At 50.1% G+C, this 16,505-nt stretch overlaps 2 protein-coding genes across 2 annotated transcripts in view; one reads left to right on the top strand and one right to left on the bottom strand.

The window, feature by feature from the left end:
* Positions 1–1,725: 1,725 nt before the first annotated feature.
* Positions 1,726–15,492, top strand: WASHC1 (WASH complex subunit 1). The gene is given in 12 exon segments (XM_039869154.1): positions 1,726–1,962; positions 2,129–2,282; positions 11,367–11,478; positions 11,689–11,835; positions 12,020–12,156; positions 12,406–12,541; positions 12,674–12,875; positions 12,950–13,002; positions 13,004–13,109; positions 13,849–14,007; positions 14,806–14,874; positions 15,033–15,492. Coding segments are annotated over 12 exon segments (1,425 nt in total). The 5' UTR covers positions 1,726–1,952; the 3' UTR covers positions 15,173–15,492.
* The window catches only part of DDX11 (DEAD/H-box helicase 11), a 37,413-nt gene continuing 36,397 nt past the window's right edge, over positions 15,490–16,505 (bottom strand). The window contains exon 28 of the mRNA XM_039869160.1: positions 15,490–16,466. Coding sequence (XP_039725094.1) covers positions 16,437–16,466 — 30 coding nt within the window. The 3' untranslated portion in view covers positions 15,490–16,436. The remainder of the gene's footprint in view (positions 16,467–16,505) is intronic.

Below are 16,505 nucleotides of genomic sequence, written 5' to 3'. Positions count from 1 at the left end.
GGGAAAACTGAAGTACAGAACTAAGTTAGGATGGCCAGCACATTTGCATTAATATAAATATAAAGAAGTGGATTTCTCCTTGAAAGGAGTCGGGGGTGGGTCTCAGAGGGTTAGGTTCTCCAGATAGTTAGGGATCTTCTGGCCCCACTTTGATCATTTGATAGGGAAGAGAAGTGAGGAGGTTAGGAGTAACATCGGGCCCTGTTGAGGACTCAAGCAGGCTCAGGTCTGAGAAGCTGAGGATGTCACTGCTGGAAAACAAGTTGGGAGAGCAGGACAGTCATCTTGGATAACGAAAAGTGGCTGTCCTGGCAAGGGTAGGCGAGAACAAGCAGGGTAGAAGGAAGGGCTAGTAGGGACGCCAGCAGAGGGAGCAAAGGATTAAGCACTTGCTTGGTGAAAATGTTGGTGTGATGTGATAACATTGAGAATAACTACTTAAGAGCAGTGCCATTCTCAATCTGTAGAATGAGAAGTATAATCAGATATTCAGAGAAGGCAAGCAACTTACCCAAGGTCACATAGAACTTTAAGCCCAAATAAAGCCTCCAAAGCCCTCCCTGCTACACTTACCCAGCCCTACCCGCACCTGTGGTGCAACCAGGGACACTGACATTGTGCCTAGGAAAACAGGTCTGGGGCACAGTGCCAGGCTGATTAGTGTCTTCCTCACCATCTTCTACTGGGGGACTGTGATTAGGCCTATTTATAGGGGCCCGGTGCCTTAATATTCTGCTTGGTACATCTCTTGCCAATCAAATCAGTGCCGTCTGCAGTGTGATTGCCGCTTTAGTGGCACCAGGGAGTGGAGTTAATTAAACCCAGTATAAATAGACTCTGCCCTGTCTTGCAAGTCAAAGGAGTGCTTTTCCTTCCCGTTTCCTGCCGCACATGCCCCTCCTTCCTTCTGGCCCTGCTTAGCTCCATCCTGGGTGAGCAGAGCCCAGACTCCCATACCTAGAGTCACTAGCCACTGCCTGGCCTGAGTTCCGCAGGGACCAAAGTTAGAAGAAACCAGGCTTTTCCAGACCCAGGTACCATTTGGTGGTTGACTGAGGCATTTTTTCCCCCCAAATCCACCCCTCTGCTTCCAGGCTATTTTTCACTCTGCAACCAGGGTTTCTTGTTCATCCAGGCTTGGGAGGTTGGAATGAGATAATATATGATGAAAGTGTCTAACAGGGTTCCAAGCACCTTAAGGGTTAGTCACTGTTGTACTTTCTCTGAACCCTTCTCATTGGCCTCTGTTGTCTCTACACATTTCCCTCATTCACCTAGTAAGCAGCAGAAGACCAGCTCCTGTGCATTCCTGGCCTCCTACCAAATGCTCTGTCTCCAGTTCCCCACCTGTACAGCAGCGGTCCCCAACCTTTTTGGCACCAGGGACCAGTTTCATGGAAGACAGTTTTTCCATGGACTGGAGAGTGGGGGGTGGGAGGATGGTTTCGGGATGATTCAAGCACATTACACTTATGGTGCACTTTATTTCTATTATTATTACATTGTAATATGTAATTATATAACTCACCATAATGCAGAATCAGATGCCACCAGAAGCAGCTGTATAATTAAAGTACATCAACTTACTTGCTACTATAAAGCCTGCCACCAGATGCAGCTTAATTGTCTTTTGCTACTCACTGATGGGTTTTGATATGAGTCTCCAAGCAATTGATTTATTATGGTCTGAGTGGTCAACCTCTGCTAATGTTAATGTGTATTTGCAGCATCACACCTCAGCTCCACCTCAGATCATCAGGCGTTAAATTCTCATAAGGAGCTCTCAACCTAGATCCTTTGCACGTGCAGTTCACAGTAGGATTTGCGCTCCTATGAGAATCTAGTGCCTGATGATCTGAGGTGGAGCTGAGGTGGTGATGCTAATGCTGGGGAGCAGCTGCAAATACAGATGAAGCTTCGCTCTCTTTCTCGCCTGCTGCTCAGCTCCTGCTATGTGGCCAGGTTCCTAACAGGCTAGGGACCTGTACTGGCGCTGGGATTGGGGCTCCTGCTGTACAGGCTGACAGTTGGGGTGAGGGGCTGTGCTCTCTTCTCTCGGTACCTTGTGCTCTGGTGGGTGGGGTGGGTGAGTGTGGGGCAGTCTTGATGCTCCGGTTCCCACCCACAGGCATCATGACTCCCATGAGGACCCAGCACTCGCTGGCAGGTCAGACCTACTCAGTGCCCTTCATCCAGCCAGAACTGCGGCGAGAAGAGGCCATCCAGCAGGTGGCAGATATCCTGCAGTACCTACAGAAGGTCTCTGGAGACATCTTTAGCAGGTGGGTGCTGCCATCCACACCTACCTGATCAGCGGCTACCCCCGCCCTGGGCATTCTTCTCTCCTTTTCTCAGGAAAGCACCTTCTGGGAGCAGCCCTTCTGGCGATGCTTAACCCTGGGGGGATCCAGCCGGCTTCCTTGTGCCCAAGGGCCCAGCTTAGAAGCTAATTCTCATAAGTGTTCTTAAGAGCTACCTACTGTCCCACTTAGCCTCAGGTTCCTTGTGGATCCCACAGGCTCCAGTGGTGGTACTGCTCTACTAACTCATGATCTTCCTCCCACCAGGAGGCCCTATTCCTTTATTTGTTCCTACAGTCAGCAAATACATATTCAATTTTTTTTGTGCGGAAGGCACTGTGCTACTGCTCTTTTTATTTCTAGCGATGAGTGAGGCAGCATCCCTGTCCGACTAAAGGATAAACTCTGGCAGGAGAGATAAACTGTCATTATCAATTGCATGTTATTTAATTACAATTGTGATAAGATCTATTTTAAATAATTTTGTAATAACTAATATTTATATAGTATTAACCTTGTACCACCATTGATCTGAAGTGCATTAACTTATTTAAGCCTCACAACAACTTTGTGAGGAGCTACTGTTATCTCCAATCAGTGAGGAAACTGAGGCACAGAATGGCTAAGAAACTTGCCCAAGTGGCAGAGCCAGAGGTCACACCCAGGTATTGTGGCTCCAGACTCGAATTCTTATTGTCTCTCTATCTAATAATAACTGTTAATAACTCTCATAGCACCTTATCTGTGATAGATAAGGTGCTATGAGAGTTATTAACAGGAGGCCTGACTCTGTCTGGGGCGGGGCGGGGGGAGGTCACAGAAGGAAAAACATTTATGGTAAGATCTGAAGAGTGAGTGGGAGTTATCATGAGTGGGTAGGTAGGGAAGAAGAATGTTTCAGAAAGAACGAAGTACATGAACTAAAGCCCTGAGGTAAGAAGAACCTGAATAGAAGCCAGTGTGGCTGGAGCAAGAACGAGGGGCAAGGGGGCTCATGGGGCTGATGAGGAGGTGGGGCTTTAGAGGTCACTGATGATTTTGAGGTGGTGGGTGGCAGCTCTGTGTATCTCCAGTGCTTATCTAGCACAGTCCTTGGGCTATAATGATTTTCACTCAGTGTTTATTTAACATGAATGAATGGTGTTTACTGTTTCCTTACAAAAGGTCTCAGGTTTTCTCCTGTATACGAATCCTGTCTTTCTCTGAGATGCGCTTAGCTTTTCTCCTTCCTGGGTTCCCACACCGTGCCTCACATAGGGACGTTTTTATCCCACCTAGCATGAAGTATTTGACTGCCTGACTCAGGTTCCTCTGGTGATCCAAGTCATCCCCCACCCTCCTCTGCTTGTACCCCAGTCCAGGAAACCCCTGCTGCGTCACTAGGCAACCTCTTCCTCCTCACCAGTTGGGAGTCCACCTCTTCCTGAGGCCATCCCCAATGGGAACAGAAAATGGGGTCGTTGTCTTCAGTTGGACTTGGTATAAACACCAGATACTCTGGACTTTTCTGCCTATTACCTGCCCACAGATGTACTTACCTGCCCGAAGCCTGTCCAGTATATAAATGTAACCAGGGGTTGGGTGGTGCTAAGTGGTTCAGGGGGTTGACTTGAGCAGACTGCCTGGGCTCCATCTTGCCTCCCCATCTGCTTGCTCTGTAACCTTGGGCAAGTTACTTCTCTAAGCTTCAGTGTTCTCATCTATAATATAATGATAATAATGGAACCTTTCTCATAGGATTGTCATAAAGATTAAATGAATTAAAACTTGCAAAGGAATTACAGTGCCTGGCATAGAGTAAGCATTCAGTAAATGTTCACTCTTAATATCATCTCTGCATATTTGCTGCCTAACGGTGCTCCTCCATCAACCAGCTCTCAGTATTTGTAGAAAGTGTTAGGTGCCCCTTTTATACTTACTGTTGTGCTAAATATGCCCAAGGAACACATAAGCAAGAGGACACAGGCCTGTAAGAGCTGTCAGTCCTGGATTATGGCCACCCCATGCCTAGTGATTGAAATGGATGTTAAAAACCAGAAATATTTGTGTTTCCTCACCAGGATTGTGACTACAGTCTTGCTTGCCTTTTTCTAAAGAGAGTTGTTGGATTTTTAGCATACTTTACTTTCCCTTCCTGGTATTTGATACCTATAAACAGTTTCATGGGATGAGGAGAGGGCAGGAAAGCCATCTCCTGGGGAGGGATGATGAGTTGGTTGAGCGTGGGTATGGGCCTTTTAAGTGGCCCAGGAATGGGGGGAGGATGTCTCTCAGAGGCGCTCAAAACATGAGTCATCCTGTTGGTCTCCCATTGTGTGTGCTATTTGCTGGACCCTGAGGGATACTGAAGATATATATGACATGGATCCTGTCCTCAGAGATCTTAGTTTGGAATAGGAGAGCAGTAGATCTCAGGTGATTCTTAATTGCATAGCATGAACCACATGGGCTTCTCAGGATCTAGAGAAAAGAGAAATAAGTAAGGATTAATAGCATATTTTCAAAAGAATCCCCAAAACCAGTTTAAGCAAGTAGAGCAGGCTTTGGAGCTGAAGAGTGTAAATGATGTCATCAGGACCTGGTTTGGCTTTCATTCCGTCCCAGCTCACTGCCTCTGTATTGGCTCCATTCCCAGACAGGTCTTGCTCTTGTGGTGGCAAGGTCACAACCAGTTGGGCCAGAGCTCCTACATTCAGGTTCAGGTCCAGCATTCTCTCAGAAGTCTCACTCACCCATTGGCCTAGCTTGGTTCTCCTGTCTGTCCCACAGTCAGTTGCTGGGGTGAAAGGGATGTGACACACTGACTGGCTTAGACCTCAGTCACGTGCATTACCCTAAGCTCTGGGTTTAGTCGCTTCTTAAGTGCAGGGACTGAGCTCGTGGGAGTGATAGGTTCTGCAGTGGAAAGGAGGCTGTTACTTGAATAAGGAGGAAGTAGATGCTAGTGAGGAAAAACACATGCCTACTGTACATGGTTAGGGACAGCCTCTTGAAGGAGAGGGGCATGAACTAGGCCACAGGAAGGACAGACTGTGGTTAGGCAGGGCTGGGAATGTGGGCCTGCAGGCCATCTGGTGGGGTCTGGAAATGGGTGCCAAAGGCTTGGAGCGCAGTGTGTCTGGAACATGGTGCATCCTGGCTCCCGGAGTATAGACATTGCTGCCTGTTCTACATAGCTTCTCCACTGCAGAACAGAACAGGGTGTGAAAAGTCAACTTGCTGTGGGCCTGTGGGCCTCGCTTCCCCCTCTGATCGTGTGCCCTTGGGAGCTTACTTCTATGTGTTCTCCACAGTGCCTTGGGAGTGCTCTATAGCGGAGAAGTAGGAGGGAGGAGTGTGGGCGAATGAAGAGTTGGGATAAGTATGTTGGGGTTCATGAGGACATCTCCAAATAGGACAAGATTTTTAGCTTGATCCAGGGGTTTTAGAGAGTCTGGGTAGGTTCTTAAGCAGAGAATGATAGGACAGAGTTTTGGGAAGGTTCGTTAGGTGGCCGTCATAGAGTGGACAAGAAGGGAAGAGAAAGTGGATTCCAGGGACACCCTGGAAGCTGTTACCGCGGTCAGGATGTGAAAAGGATGAGGCCACGGTCCAGGGAAGCTGCAGGCAGGGAGGGCTGGATGAGAGACATTTCAAAGGGAACAATGACAGGACATGATGGCATAATGGGACCGAGGGTGAAGGAAAGGGAGGAGTCAGGAATGATTGGGAGTGGTTGAGGAGTGCCTAAACCTAGCCTCCTTCTCCTGCCTCCGCCCCCATCCTGCAGCAGTCAACAAGCACAGGCTTTTCATTTATCGTGGGCTTTTGTAGTGGGGATGTTACCCTAGCTTGGAAATCTCACCCCTTAAACCTGTTCCTCCTGCATGTAAACCTTGCAGAGAAGAGACACTTTCTATCCCTCCACCCCCTTGCTCCTCCAGTTTCAGGCCCAGGCCTCTCAGCCCCACTGGAGCCTGCCCCCAGTTCCGCAGGTAGGTGAGCTCATGGAAAATTAGCATTCCAAGCTGGCTTTCTTCCTCCTGCTCTGCCGCAGTGGGAGCCATGCAGAGACTGGAGAGAATGACAAGTACCTTCTCAGGCTCTCCTGGAGCCGCTCCTTCCAGCCCCGTCCCTGGCTTCTCTTCCTGCCCAGCAGATCTCTCTGGCCCTCACGTGCTCCCATCTTCACCTGGGAGAAGACAGGCCCCAAAATAATTGCCCAGAAATGTCACCTGCTTCACATGACTTAGATGACAAGGCAGAGGGTGTTGCAGTGGCATAGGGAAGAGGAGCTGGACAGATTAAGCGTGTGGAATTTAGGATGCTGTCACTTGCCATTTTGATCAGTCCCCCACCCCCAGAAAGCTACAGCCCCCCTCTTACTCATTCCTTTTGGGAAGGGGTCCATTTTCTCTCCAAAACTTTTTCTTTTCTCTCTTTTGCCTTTCTACTTCCTACCTCTTCCCTTTTCCTCTTCTCCCCTTCCTCCTTTTCCTCCCTTCTTTTCACCTTCCCCACACATTCCCCTTTTCCTCACTTCCTCCTTCCTGCTGGCCCTTCCTCCATCCTTTTCTTTCTCCCTCCCTTTCTCTCTGATTGGCACCTGATGATTCCCAAGGTGAGGAAGCATTCCATCAGCTGCCTGCATAATTAGCAGATCATTCTTAATTATCTCTGTGAGTAGAGAAGATAAAGGCGAAGGCCAGAGCCCAGGTTCAGGATCTGCTGTGCCCCGGGGATATGGGACAGGCAAGGGGAGGAGGAGCAGCAACTATAGGCAGGAGTGAGTACCTCCTCTCCCCCAGCAGCCGCTACAGACTGGCATGCTGATTGTGAGGGGCTGTGGCAGCACCGTAGGGGCCATGGCCTGCTTTGCTTTACAGAAAGGGAAGGAAGGCCAGCTTTGGAGGTGGTGGGACAGGGAGCCCAAGCCCTGCCCTGGCTGCCCTATCCCACTCCCTCTGCCACACCAGGAGAGTGGTCCCTAGGTGCCGCCTTGCACACCTCCCACCCCTGCCAGGGGAGCTGCTTCCTGTTGCTATCCCCTCCAGCCTCCATGGCCGTCTCTTGCAAAGTGCCTGCTTCCCAACCTGGAACTTCCTTCTCTGTGTCTGCCCAACACTGCCTCTTCTGACTTTCCCCTGAATGCCTCATTCCTCCTACCATCTCACAGGTAGTATTAGCAAATGTTAACCATGTACTTAGGATATGTCAGCTAGTACAGGAACACTAGACATACATTTGCTCATTTTAACCTTTACAATAATTCCATGATATAGAAGTTACTGTTCCTACTTTTCGGCTGAAGAAGCTGAAGCATAGGCCAGTTAAGTGACTTGCCCAAGGTTACCGTGCTACTAAATAAATGTTAACCCAGATCTATGCGACAGTAGTTATTTATCTCTCCAGTAAACCGGAATCTCCTTGAGAGCAGATGTGTGTTATTCATTTCTGTCCCAGGCTCTGAGCAAGCTGAGTGAACCTGTTCTGTCTCTGATGCTGACGGAGGCAGCCCTTCCTCTGCTGGTGCCTGGCAAACATGTTATAGAGACATGGCTTCAGTGATGAGCTTGGAAACTGATTTACTTTGAAGCAGACTCTCAAGCCAGGGCGGAGGGGTGCGGGTCGAGATCAGGGATGGCAAACACATTGCCCCTTGCTACCAGGGTGGCTGCTGCTAATTAGTCATTGCGCTCAGTCCCAGGCCCAGTGTGGCCTGACAGTCCTTCCTAACACAGCCTTCTAGACCATCACTGCCAGTCACTAGAGGTGGCATACAAACTGAAGGCTCTTTCTCATCTGTGATCTGTACACTCCTGGCATCATAACTATGAGATTAGAGTATCTGGAAATTTGTTAACAAACAAGCCCTTACTTAGACTTGATAAGAAAAGAAACTTGGAAGTCATGTCTTCCATTCCCCGGCCCCACATAGGAATTCCCCTTGGAGCATTCCCGACAGGTGGTCATCCAGCTGCAATCTGATTGCTTTGCAAAGTCATGCAGCTGTTTACTAGAAAGTTCTTATGCAGAACCAAGATCTGCTTCCTTATAACTCCACCCACTGGTCCTAATGCAGCCCTCTGGGGTGACAGAGAATAAGTCTAATCACTTTTCCACTTGACAGTACTTGTGATATTTTTGATATTTGAAGGGAATTATATTCTCTAAGTCATCTCATTTGTAGCCAGACATCCTTCAGTTACCTTTGTACGACACGAGTTTCTCATTCATCACCATCCTCATTACCCTCCTTTGGATGTTCATTAACTTGTCACTTTTTATTCAGCCAATATTTGTTATATGTCAGGCACTGTCCCAGATGCTAGAGATAGAGCAGAATAAGGGAATAGTCGAGAAGGGAATTTAGAGTCCTCTTAGACTGTGGATCCAGTTTAAAGGGGACACAGCTGTGGATGAGACTGGTGCCTGGTGTAGATTAGCTCCTCCTTTCGGGGCTGTTTTCTCTGTAGTGCCTCTAAGAGAGTGAGTGCTCCCTGTTTATTGAAAGAAGGTAGGAGAGGGACCAGGAGCTGTGTGCCCTACGATCGCATTTCCTTTTTAAGCTGCTTTACGTACTTTTAGCTCATACTGAGCTTATAGTTAGTTAACCAAAACCTCAGGTCTTTCTTCACCTGAACTACAACTAAACTTCCATCTTCTGTATTTGTGCACTTGACTTTTTAACCTAAATCCTAGGCTTCACATTCATTCCTTGTCAATTTCATCTTGTTGCTTGTAGTCCATCCTTCTGGCCTCTCAGGATTATTTGAGTCTTGATTTCGTCATGCAGACCATTTTTGACCCTCCCCCAATTGATTTCCCCAGTTTAATGATCAAGTGTTGAATGAGCTGGACAGGATCCTGCTAGAGACCTTCATGCAAGGCTGATATCAATCCATTCATCAGCAGTACCCTTCAGGTGCTGTTGTTCATCTGGCTCTGATTTTCCCTAAATGTACTCTCCTCCAACCCCCATAGCTCCATCTTATCTGCAGGATTTTGTGAGAAGCCGTCAAAATCCTTGCTGACTCAAGATGCACTGTGTTTACGGTTTTCCCCTGATACACCAGTCTAATAATCCTGTCAGAAAAAGAAATGCTGTGAATTTAGAACAGTGCTGGCCCCTAGGACATGCCTCTTCCTTTTCCAAGTACTTACAGACCCTCTACTTAATAATCTATTCTGGAAGTTTGCCAGGGCTCATCATTAAACTTGACATTTATAATTTTGAGAAATCAGCCCTCCTCTCCTTAATGGAAGAACCAGAACAGATGGACCTTTGTCCATCCTCAGTTCTGATGTCCCTCCCTCTCTATCAACTTCAAGTGGAGTGGTTATGTAACCACTGAGGTCTTCGGCACCCAGGACCAGAGTGGCAGTAGGGAACTGAAGGAAGCGCTTGTGCTTGAGTACGCCTTCCCAGTGAAGACATTTCTCTCTGCCGGAAAAGATGGAGCTCACGCTGGAAGAAGATGGATGGTTCTGCATTCTCTCATTGGAAGGAAACTGTGCCCTCTTGTTCTGGCTCTGCATTTTTTCGATTAGTCTTTCTTGGAAAACTAAACTGTTTTGGATGCCCTCTTGTACCCCAGCCCCCACCTCTGGCACATGAGGCGCCAGGAGTAATCAGGGAGACTTCATCGGGATGGAGACCCCTGGGTTGTGAAATTGGCCGGTGGGGCGGGTTCTCTGGGAGCCCAAACCTTCTAGCTAGCATTGGTGGGGTGGTTTAAGAAGGCTGGGCTAGTGTCTTGACTGTTCATTTCAACCTTTAGAGAAATCTGAGTCCCCTGACCTTGCAGTCTCCAACCCCAGAGACAGTGGCTCCCTCTGCCTTCTGCCCTGTCCTCCCACCTTTCCCCAGGTATTCAACTTGCAACTCTACTTCGTTTCTCATGCCTCGTTTGTGGGCTCACTCCTGCCAGATACGGAGATGTGACCACTCTGAATGTGGAACGTGGTGGTCATGGGCAGGGTTTGGTGTTCTTGGACGGGGAGCATTTGGGAGGAGGATGGACTGGCACGTGTGAGCCAGAGTTAACGCTGCTGTGAGAAGACCCTTGCTGTTGCTGAATAATGTGGGGGCAGCATAAGTGAGGCTCATGTGCATTTACATTTTACATTTAGGGCACATGGGTGTTAGTCATTTAGTAACCACAGAGGGGTCCATACAAGTGCCAGGCACTGTTCTAGGTACTGGGGGTACACAGGGAACAAAGCAGAGTCCTCAGCCCTTTGGAGCACATGTGAGCAAGAAAGATGTAGTGTCAAGTGGTGCTGTGTAAGAGTAAAGCCAGGTGGGAGTTGGAAAGTGACAGGTGCATTTTCAGATTCCATGGCTGGCAAAGCTTCATCAAGGAGGGGGCTCAGTGTAGTGAGGGAGCCAGCCATGTTGATATCTCGGGGATAGCATTCCATTTGATGCAAAAGGCCATGGACAAGAGAGTTTGGCATGTTCAGGGAAAAACAGGGCATCTGGTGTTGCTGGAGCTGACTGATCCTAATGAGGGGAGGGCTGGAAGCCCATGAGCAGCCGGACCACAATCATGAGGACCGGGGTCAGCACGTGTATGTATGTACATGAGCCGTTTATCATGTGTTGGAGCAGTTCCTCCTGAACAGGTCTAGGACTTGAATTTAGGTTCAGTCTTCCTTGTCACTCAGCTTTGTTGAACTCTGCTTTCCTCTTCTATAAATAGGTGAATTATGTCAATGTCAGTCATGACGATTCTCCTTGCCCCCTCTTGAAGCTGTAAATACCCGGAGGCAGGTACCATGTCCCTTTAGGTGGCATGTCCAGGCGCCAGCTTGGGGCCAAGGTGATTATCTATCCCTACCCAGAGCTCCAAGGAACTTAATAGAGTACATTGCTAGACCCTTCAGGTTGGATAATGCTTGGAGAGGTCACCTGGGCAGTTCCAAGATTGGCTCTGACAAGCAGGTAACACTTTTTTAAGAGCCCTTGCCCAAGCCCTTGGCTTTGAGGGTTTGCTGTTAAATGAAGGAGCTGTGCAGGAGGCTGTACAGCTCCTTCATTTGTTGGGGAACAGCCTCCAACCCCTGTAATTTTTTCCGTGGCAGAATTTCCCAGCGAGTAGAGCTGAGCCGGAGCCAGCTGCAGGCCATTGGGGAGAGGGTCTCCTTGGCCCAGGCCAAGATTGAGAAGATCAAGGGCAGCAAGAAGGCTATCAAGGTAGCCCATATGTCCCTGTGACTGGTGGGCAGTTGCAGAAATTCCCTTCCCTACCATATTCCTGTGCCTCTGCAGTTGCCCAGGTCCCTGCCTCCGCTTTCCAGCCACACCTCAAGCTTCCCTCCTCAGAGTCCCCTCACCTGAACCCTAGGCTCTCTGGAGCTTCTTGGGGTCTCTGAAGGAGTGATCTCAGCCTGCCTGTGTCCACAGGTGTTCTCCAGTGCCAAGTACCCAGCTCCAGAGCGCCTGCAGGAGTACAGTTCCATCTTCACAGGTGCTCAGGACTCCGGCCTGCAGAGACGCCCCCGCCACAGGATCCAGAGCAAGCACCGCCCCCTGGATGAGCGGGCCCTACAGGTCTAATGTGCACACACAGCTCACACACTTGCACAGGGTGACCAGTGGTGGTCCTGGATGTGGGGGAGGAACTAGGGGCCCACCGTGGGGGTCTGTCACCCAAGAAATTTCTGACTGGGTCGGGGTGGAGGTCACTGGTCTGGCCCTGACACTCACCGTCCCTCTGTCACATTCCACCTTCCAGGAGAAGCTGAAATACTTCCCTGTGTGTGTGAACACCAAGCCAGAGCCCGAGGATGAGGCTGAGGAGGGGCTCGGGGGTCTTCCCAGCAATATCAGTTCCGTCAGCTCCTTGCTGCTCTTCAACACCACTGAGAACCTGTATGGCCAGAAGTGGGGCTGCACAAGGGTGTTGGGAGGCCTGTCTGGCTTAGTGAGGGAACCGGGGGGCATCAGACTCAGGTGCAGCAGAAGTCTGCAGCCTGGGGAGCCAGGACCAATTTGGTTTGCCTTTTAAGGCCTGGGAATCCACAATATAAACTTACTGTGGCCCCTGGTGAAGTGGGAAAGGTGAGTCAGGGCCATGGGCCTCAGAAGATAGATTGTCTGACCTCCACCCTACCTCTGCAGGTATAAAAAGTATGTCTTCCTGGACCCCCTTGCTGGTGCTGTAACAAAGACCCATGTAATGCTGGGGGCAGAGACAGAGGAGAAGCTATTTGATGCCCCTTTGTCCATCAGCAAAAGAGAGCAGCTGGAACAACAGGTAGAGATGATGTTTGGGTGGGTAGGGGGTACAGGTAAATGAAGGGATAGGGCTCTGACTGCCCCAAGGTCAAACTGCAGGGCCCATGACCCCTGAAGCCCCCCAACTCATGTATCCCTGCTAATCCTGCAGATGCCAGAGAACTACTTCTATGTGCCTGACTTGGGCCAAGTGCCTGAGATCGATGTGCCGTCCTACCTGCCAGACCTGCCAGGCATCGCCGATGACCTCATGTACAGTGCTGACCTGGGCCCCGGCATTGCCCCCTCTGCCCCTGGCACCATTCCAGAGCTGCCCACCTTCCACACAGAGGTGGCTGAGCCTTTCAAGCAAAGTGAGTGAGAGCCAGGAATGGGAGTTGGGCTACTTTCTTCCCAGCCACCTCACAGTCTCACACTTCTGTTTCAGACCTAGAAGATGGGGTGCTAACAGCACCCCCACCACCCCCACCTCCACCTCCTCCCCCCAGCTCCAGCAGTACTGCTCAGCACTCCCCCACCCCCACCCCAGACTGCAGCCTCTCTAGGTCAAGGCACCAAGGAAGATGACAGCAATGTGTCTCCTTCAGGTAGGAGCAGCACCAGGGCATGTGGGCGACTGTGTGGGGGTGGGGTACTCTCTTCAAGGGCACCTCTAATTTCTGGATCTCTGAAAGATTTTCTATAGTTTTGTTTAGTGGTCATAAATCCTAGGTTTTCAGAATAGTTCTAATTAGAATCTTGTTCCATTGGGTTCATAAAACAGTGGTTTTCAAACTGTGTATAGATCCCCGGGAAGTCTATCCTCCAAGGTAGAGGGAGCCTAGATAGGTGGGGCTGTGGGTCTCCCATTCCCACTTAAACTAATGGAAAAATAATTGAAAATTACAGCAACAAAATATTCTTGTGTCTCTTAAATTGCAGAATTTCAGTTTTAATATTATATCTCCCAGTCATCTCCAGCATCCAAGAAGTGGCACAAAAATTCCTTGTTGGCTCATATGTCACATGTCAATACTCAGCACATCGGTAATTCCCAGGGTCCATGTTTGCAGAGTGGCACCTAAACTGAGTGGGGCTGGACAGGGCCCAGGGGTGCCTCAATACATGATTTCCTGAGCTCAGACAGCCACAGTTAGTGTCCAGGCTCCAGATAGCATCCGAGGGCCTGGCTTCCCCAGCTGGCTTCCTCTTCAGGACTAGCCCCTCCTCGCAGCTGGGCTGCCAAGGGCTCCTCTGGACCCCCAGAACCTTAGGCTCAGTAGGACTGTCCCACAGCCTAGCCTTGCCTGAGCAGCCATCTTTCCCTGCACCTTTCCCCACCTCCAGCTCCAGTCCAGGGAGCTCCCAAGGAGGTGGTTGACCCCTCCAGTGGCCGGGCCACTCTGCTCGAGTCCATCCGCCAGGCTGGGGGCATCGGCAAGGCCAAGCTCCGCAGTGTCAAGGAACGCAAGCTTGAGAAGAAGAAACAGAAGGAGCAGGAGCAAGGTGAGGGGCCCCTACAGCCACTCCAGTCAAGGGCTCTGAGAAAAAGGCCAGTCTTCTAACTACCACCAGACTCCAAGAGGGTGCTGCTTGCCACCCCACAAGTGTCTAAAGGGCAGCCCCCTGCTTTCTATATGGTGTTTGCTGGAAGCCCTGGGTGGTGGGTTCCGCCAGGTTTTGAAGCCTGCTTATTGGAACTTTCCTCTCTGAACTGGTAGAGCCTCCTCCAGCTCAAACTACAAGGGAGATCTTCTCATACTCCACCAGTTGTCTGAGGAAATGGTTGGCACCTAAGATATTTTAGAAACAGAGACCTAGCGGGGTAGCTCAGTCCTGCTTCTCCAAGTCTCTCAGGGCTTCAGATTATATCTTCTGTGACTCCCAAATGCTAGCAAAAATACAATACCTGGGCATAAAGCAACAGTGCCCTGGACATCAACAGTCCTGAGTTTGAATCCCAGCTCTGCTTTTGAGCTTTGCACTGTGACCCCAGGCAAACTAACCTCTCTGAGCTGGTTTCCTCATCCACACAGTGGGGCTGCTCATAAGTGCCCCTTTGTTTCATAGGGTGGCTGCTGACAATGTTACTCAAATGTTAACTGTTCTTATCAGTGCTCAGTGCTGGATCCACTGATAGATTGACACTCCAAGAGCTGGTGGTGACCTGGTGGCTATGGAGAGGGCTGGGGTGTGTCAATAGTAAATAAAGAAGACACGTGGCTGAAATCTGAGGATGTCACCCAGGAGCTGGTCTCATAGTTGGTCCCTTCTTCCTCCCTCACCATGGCTTTCTTGTTGCAGTGAGAGCCACAGGCCAAGGCGGGGACCTGATGTCAGATCTCTTTAACAAGCTGGTCATGAGGCGCAAAGGTAGGAGGCAGCACACTGCTGCCTTCCCCGGGCTGGGGAGTTGGGGTGTTTTGCATCATGCACATTCTGCCTTTTTCTTCCTGTTTCTAAGTCTCTAGGGTCTGGGTGAACTAGTGTCCCAAACCACCCCCACTCATCCTCTACCTTTTCCCTCCCAGGAATCTCCGGGAAAGGACCTGGGACAGGGGCCAGCGAGGGGCCAGGAGGAGCCTTCGCCCGAATGTCAGACTCTATCCCGCCTCTGCCTCCCCCACAGCAGCCACCTGGGGAGGAGGATGAGGATGACTGGGAATCCTAGGGGCTCAGCCACTCCTTCCTCCCCAAAACCCAAGCTGAGGCTCTCACCCTCACATGGAAATAGCTGGGATGGGCTCCCTGGCCTGCAGGTCTCTCAACCGCTGCTGCCCTTGGAGGAATGGGGATCATGGAGGGCTGTCCCAAGTCTGCCTGGACCATCTTCAAGGAGTAGGGAGGCTGGCTTCTGAGTGTGATGGGAGGAGGCCCTCGTTCTGCCTGTGCTCTATGCACCTCCTTCACCAGCGTGCCCTTTTCTTCCCTAAGAGACTCTGGGATACAACAGTACACAAATCAATAAAAAGAAGTATAATGCAGAACTGAGCATAAACCGACAGTGCACTTTTAATTAAGAAACTATAGCTATACAGAATGCAAACGTCTCCAAGCCAGGGCCTGTCCTGTTCCCACTGGTCTCAGGCAATGGGGCAGAGTGGACCACGGCTCTTTTCTCTGGGGTCAGGAGGAGGAGAGGTACAGTCAACAGGGGTAGCTGTTGCAGATGGAGGGAGGGATGTTTTCACACAGGAAAAAATGTCTCAGTGACAGACACAGGGTGTCTAAAAATAGTCTTGCTGAGAGCCTAATGGCCCTTGGCATAATTGCTAATGTCAGGGGAAGAGGTGTCTTGGAGTTTGCTCAAGTGGCTGAGAGGGAGAGAGTTGCCACTGACTAGGAGGAGGACCTGGAGCCAAGCCAGGGAGATCAGAATGCTGTGGAGGGCTGTGGAATAGGTTAGGGACCAGCTCTGAAGTAAAGAAGTGAGGCCAGCAGGCAGGGGAGTGGGGAGTGGGAAGCTGGGCTTTTCTCCCAGTTCTTAAAGACAGCAGTTGGCTGAAGTGACCAGAAGCGCCAGGGCAGAAGAGCCCAGACACTACAGGGCTAGAAATGGGGAATGTTCTTAATATCAAGGAAAGGTAAAGATTTAGAAAGGCTGAATTTAGTGAGAAATGGGAGAGGCAGGACAGGCCTGCTCCATCTTACCTCTAAGAAAGTAGATGCTAAGAATGAGCAAGGACAGATACTGCAGCTTCCACAGCTGCCCACAAAGCATGGCCAGGAAACAGGGCAGGGGGCTCAACTGGGCCATGGTGAACAGGAAGAAAGATTCGCTTTTAGGGAGAACTGCCCTGGGATGGGCCCAAGTATGGTGCAGACCCACTGTCAGGATTAACCCAATTTTCTCCTCTTGGCTTTTCCACCTATTCCTGGGTCCTGGCAGCCCAATTCCAGAAAGGGGCTGTTCCAGACAGGGGTGCGGCCATCCCTCAGGAATGGCCAGACTTCTTGTGATGAAACTGGGGAGACAGGAAAAGACAGTGAGACACTAGATGGAG

Source organism: Pteropus medius, unplaced genomic scaffold (genome assembly GCF_902729225.1).
Source record: "Pteropus medius unplaced genomic scaffold, Ma_sr-lr_union100, whole genome shotgun sequence".
Taxonomy (NCBI): Eukaryota; Metazoa; Chordata; class Mammalia; order Chiroptera; family Pteropodidae; genus Pteropus; species Pteropus medius.
This window is presented reverse-complemented; position numbering and strand designations above follow the sequence as displayed.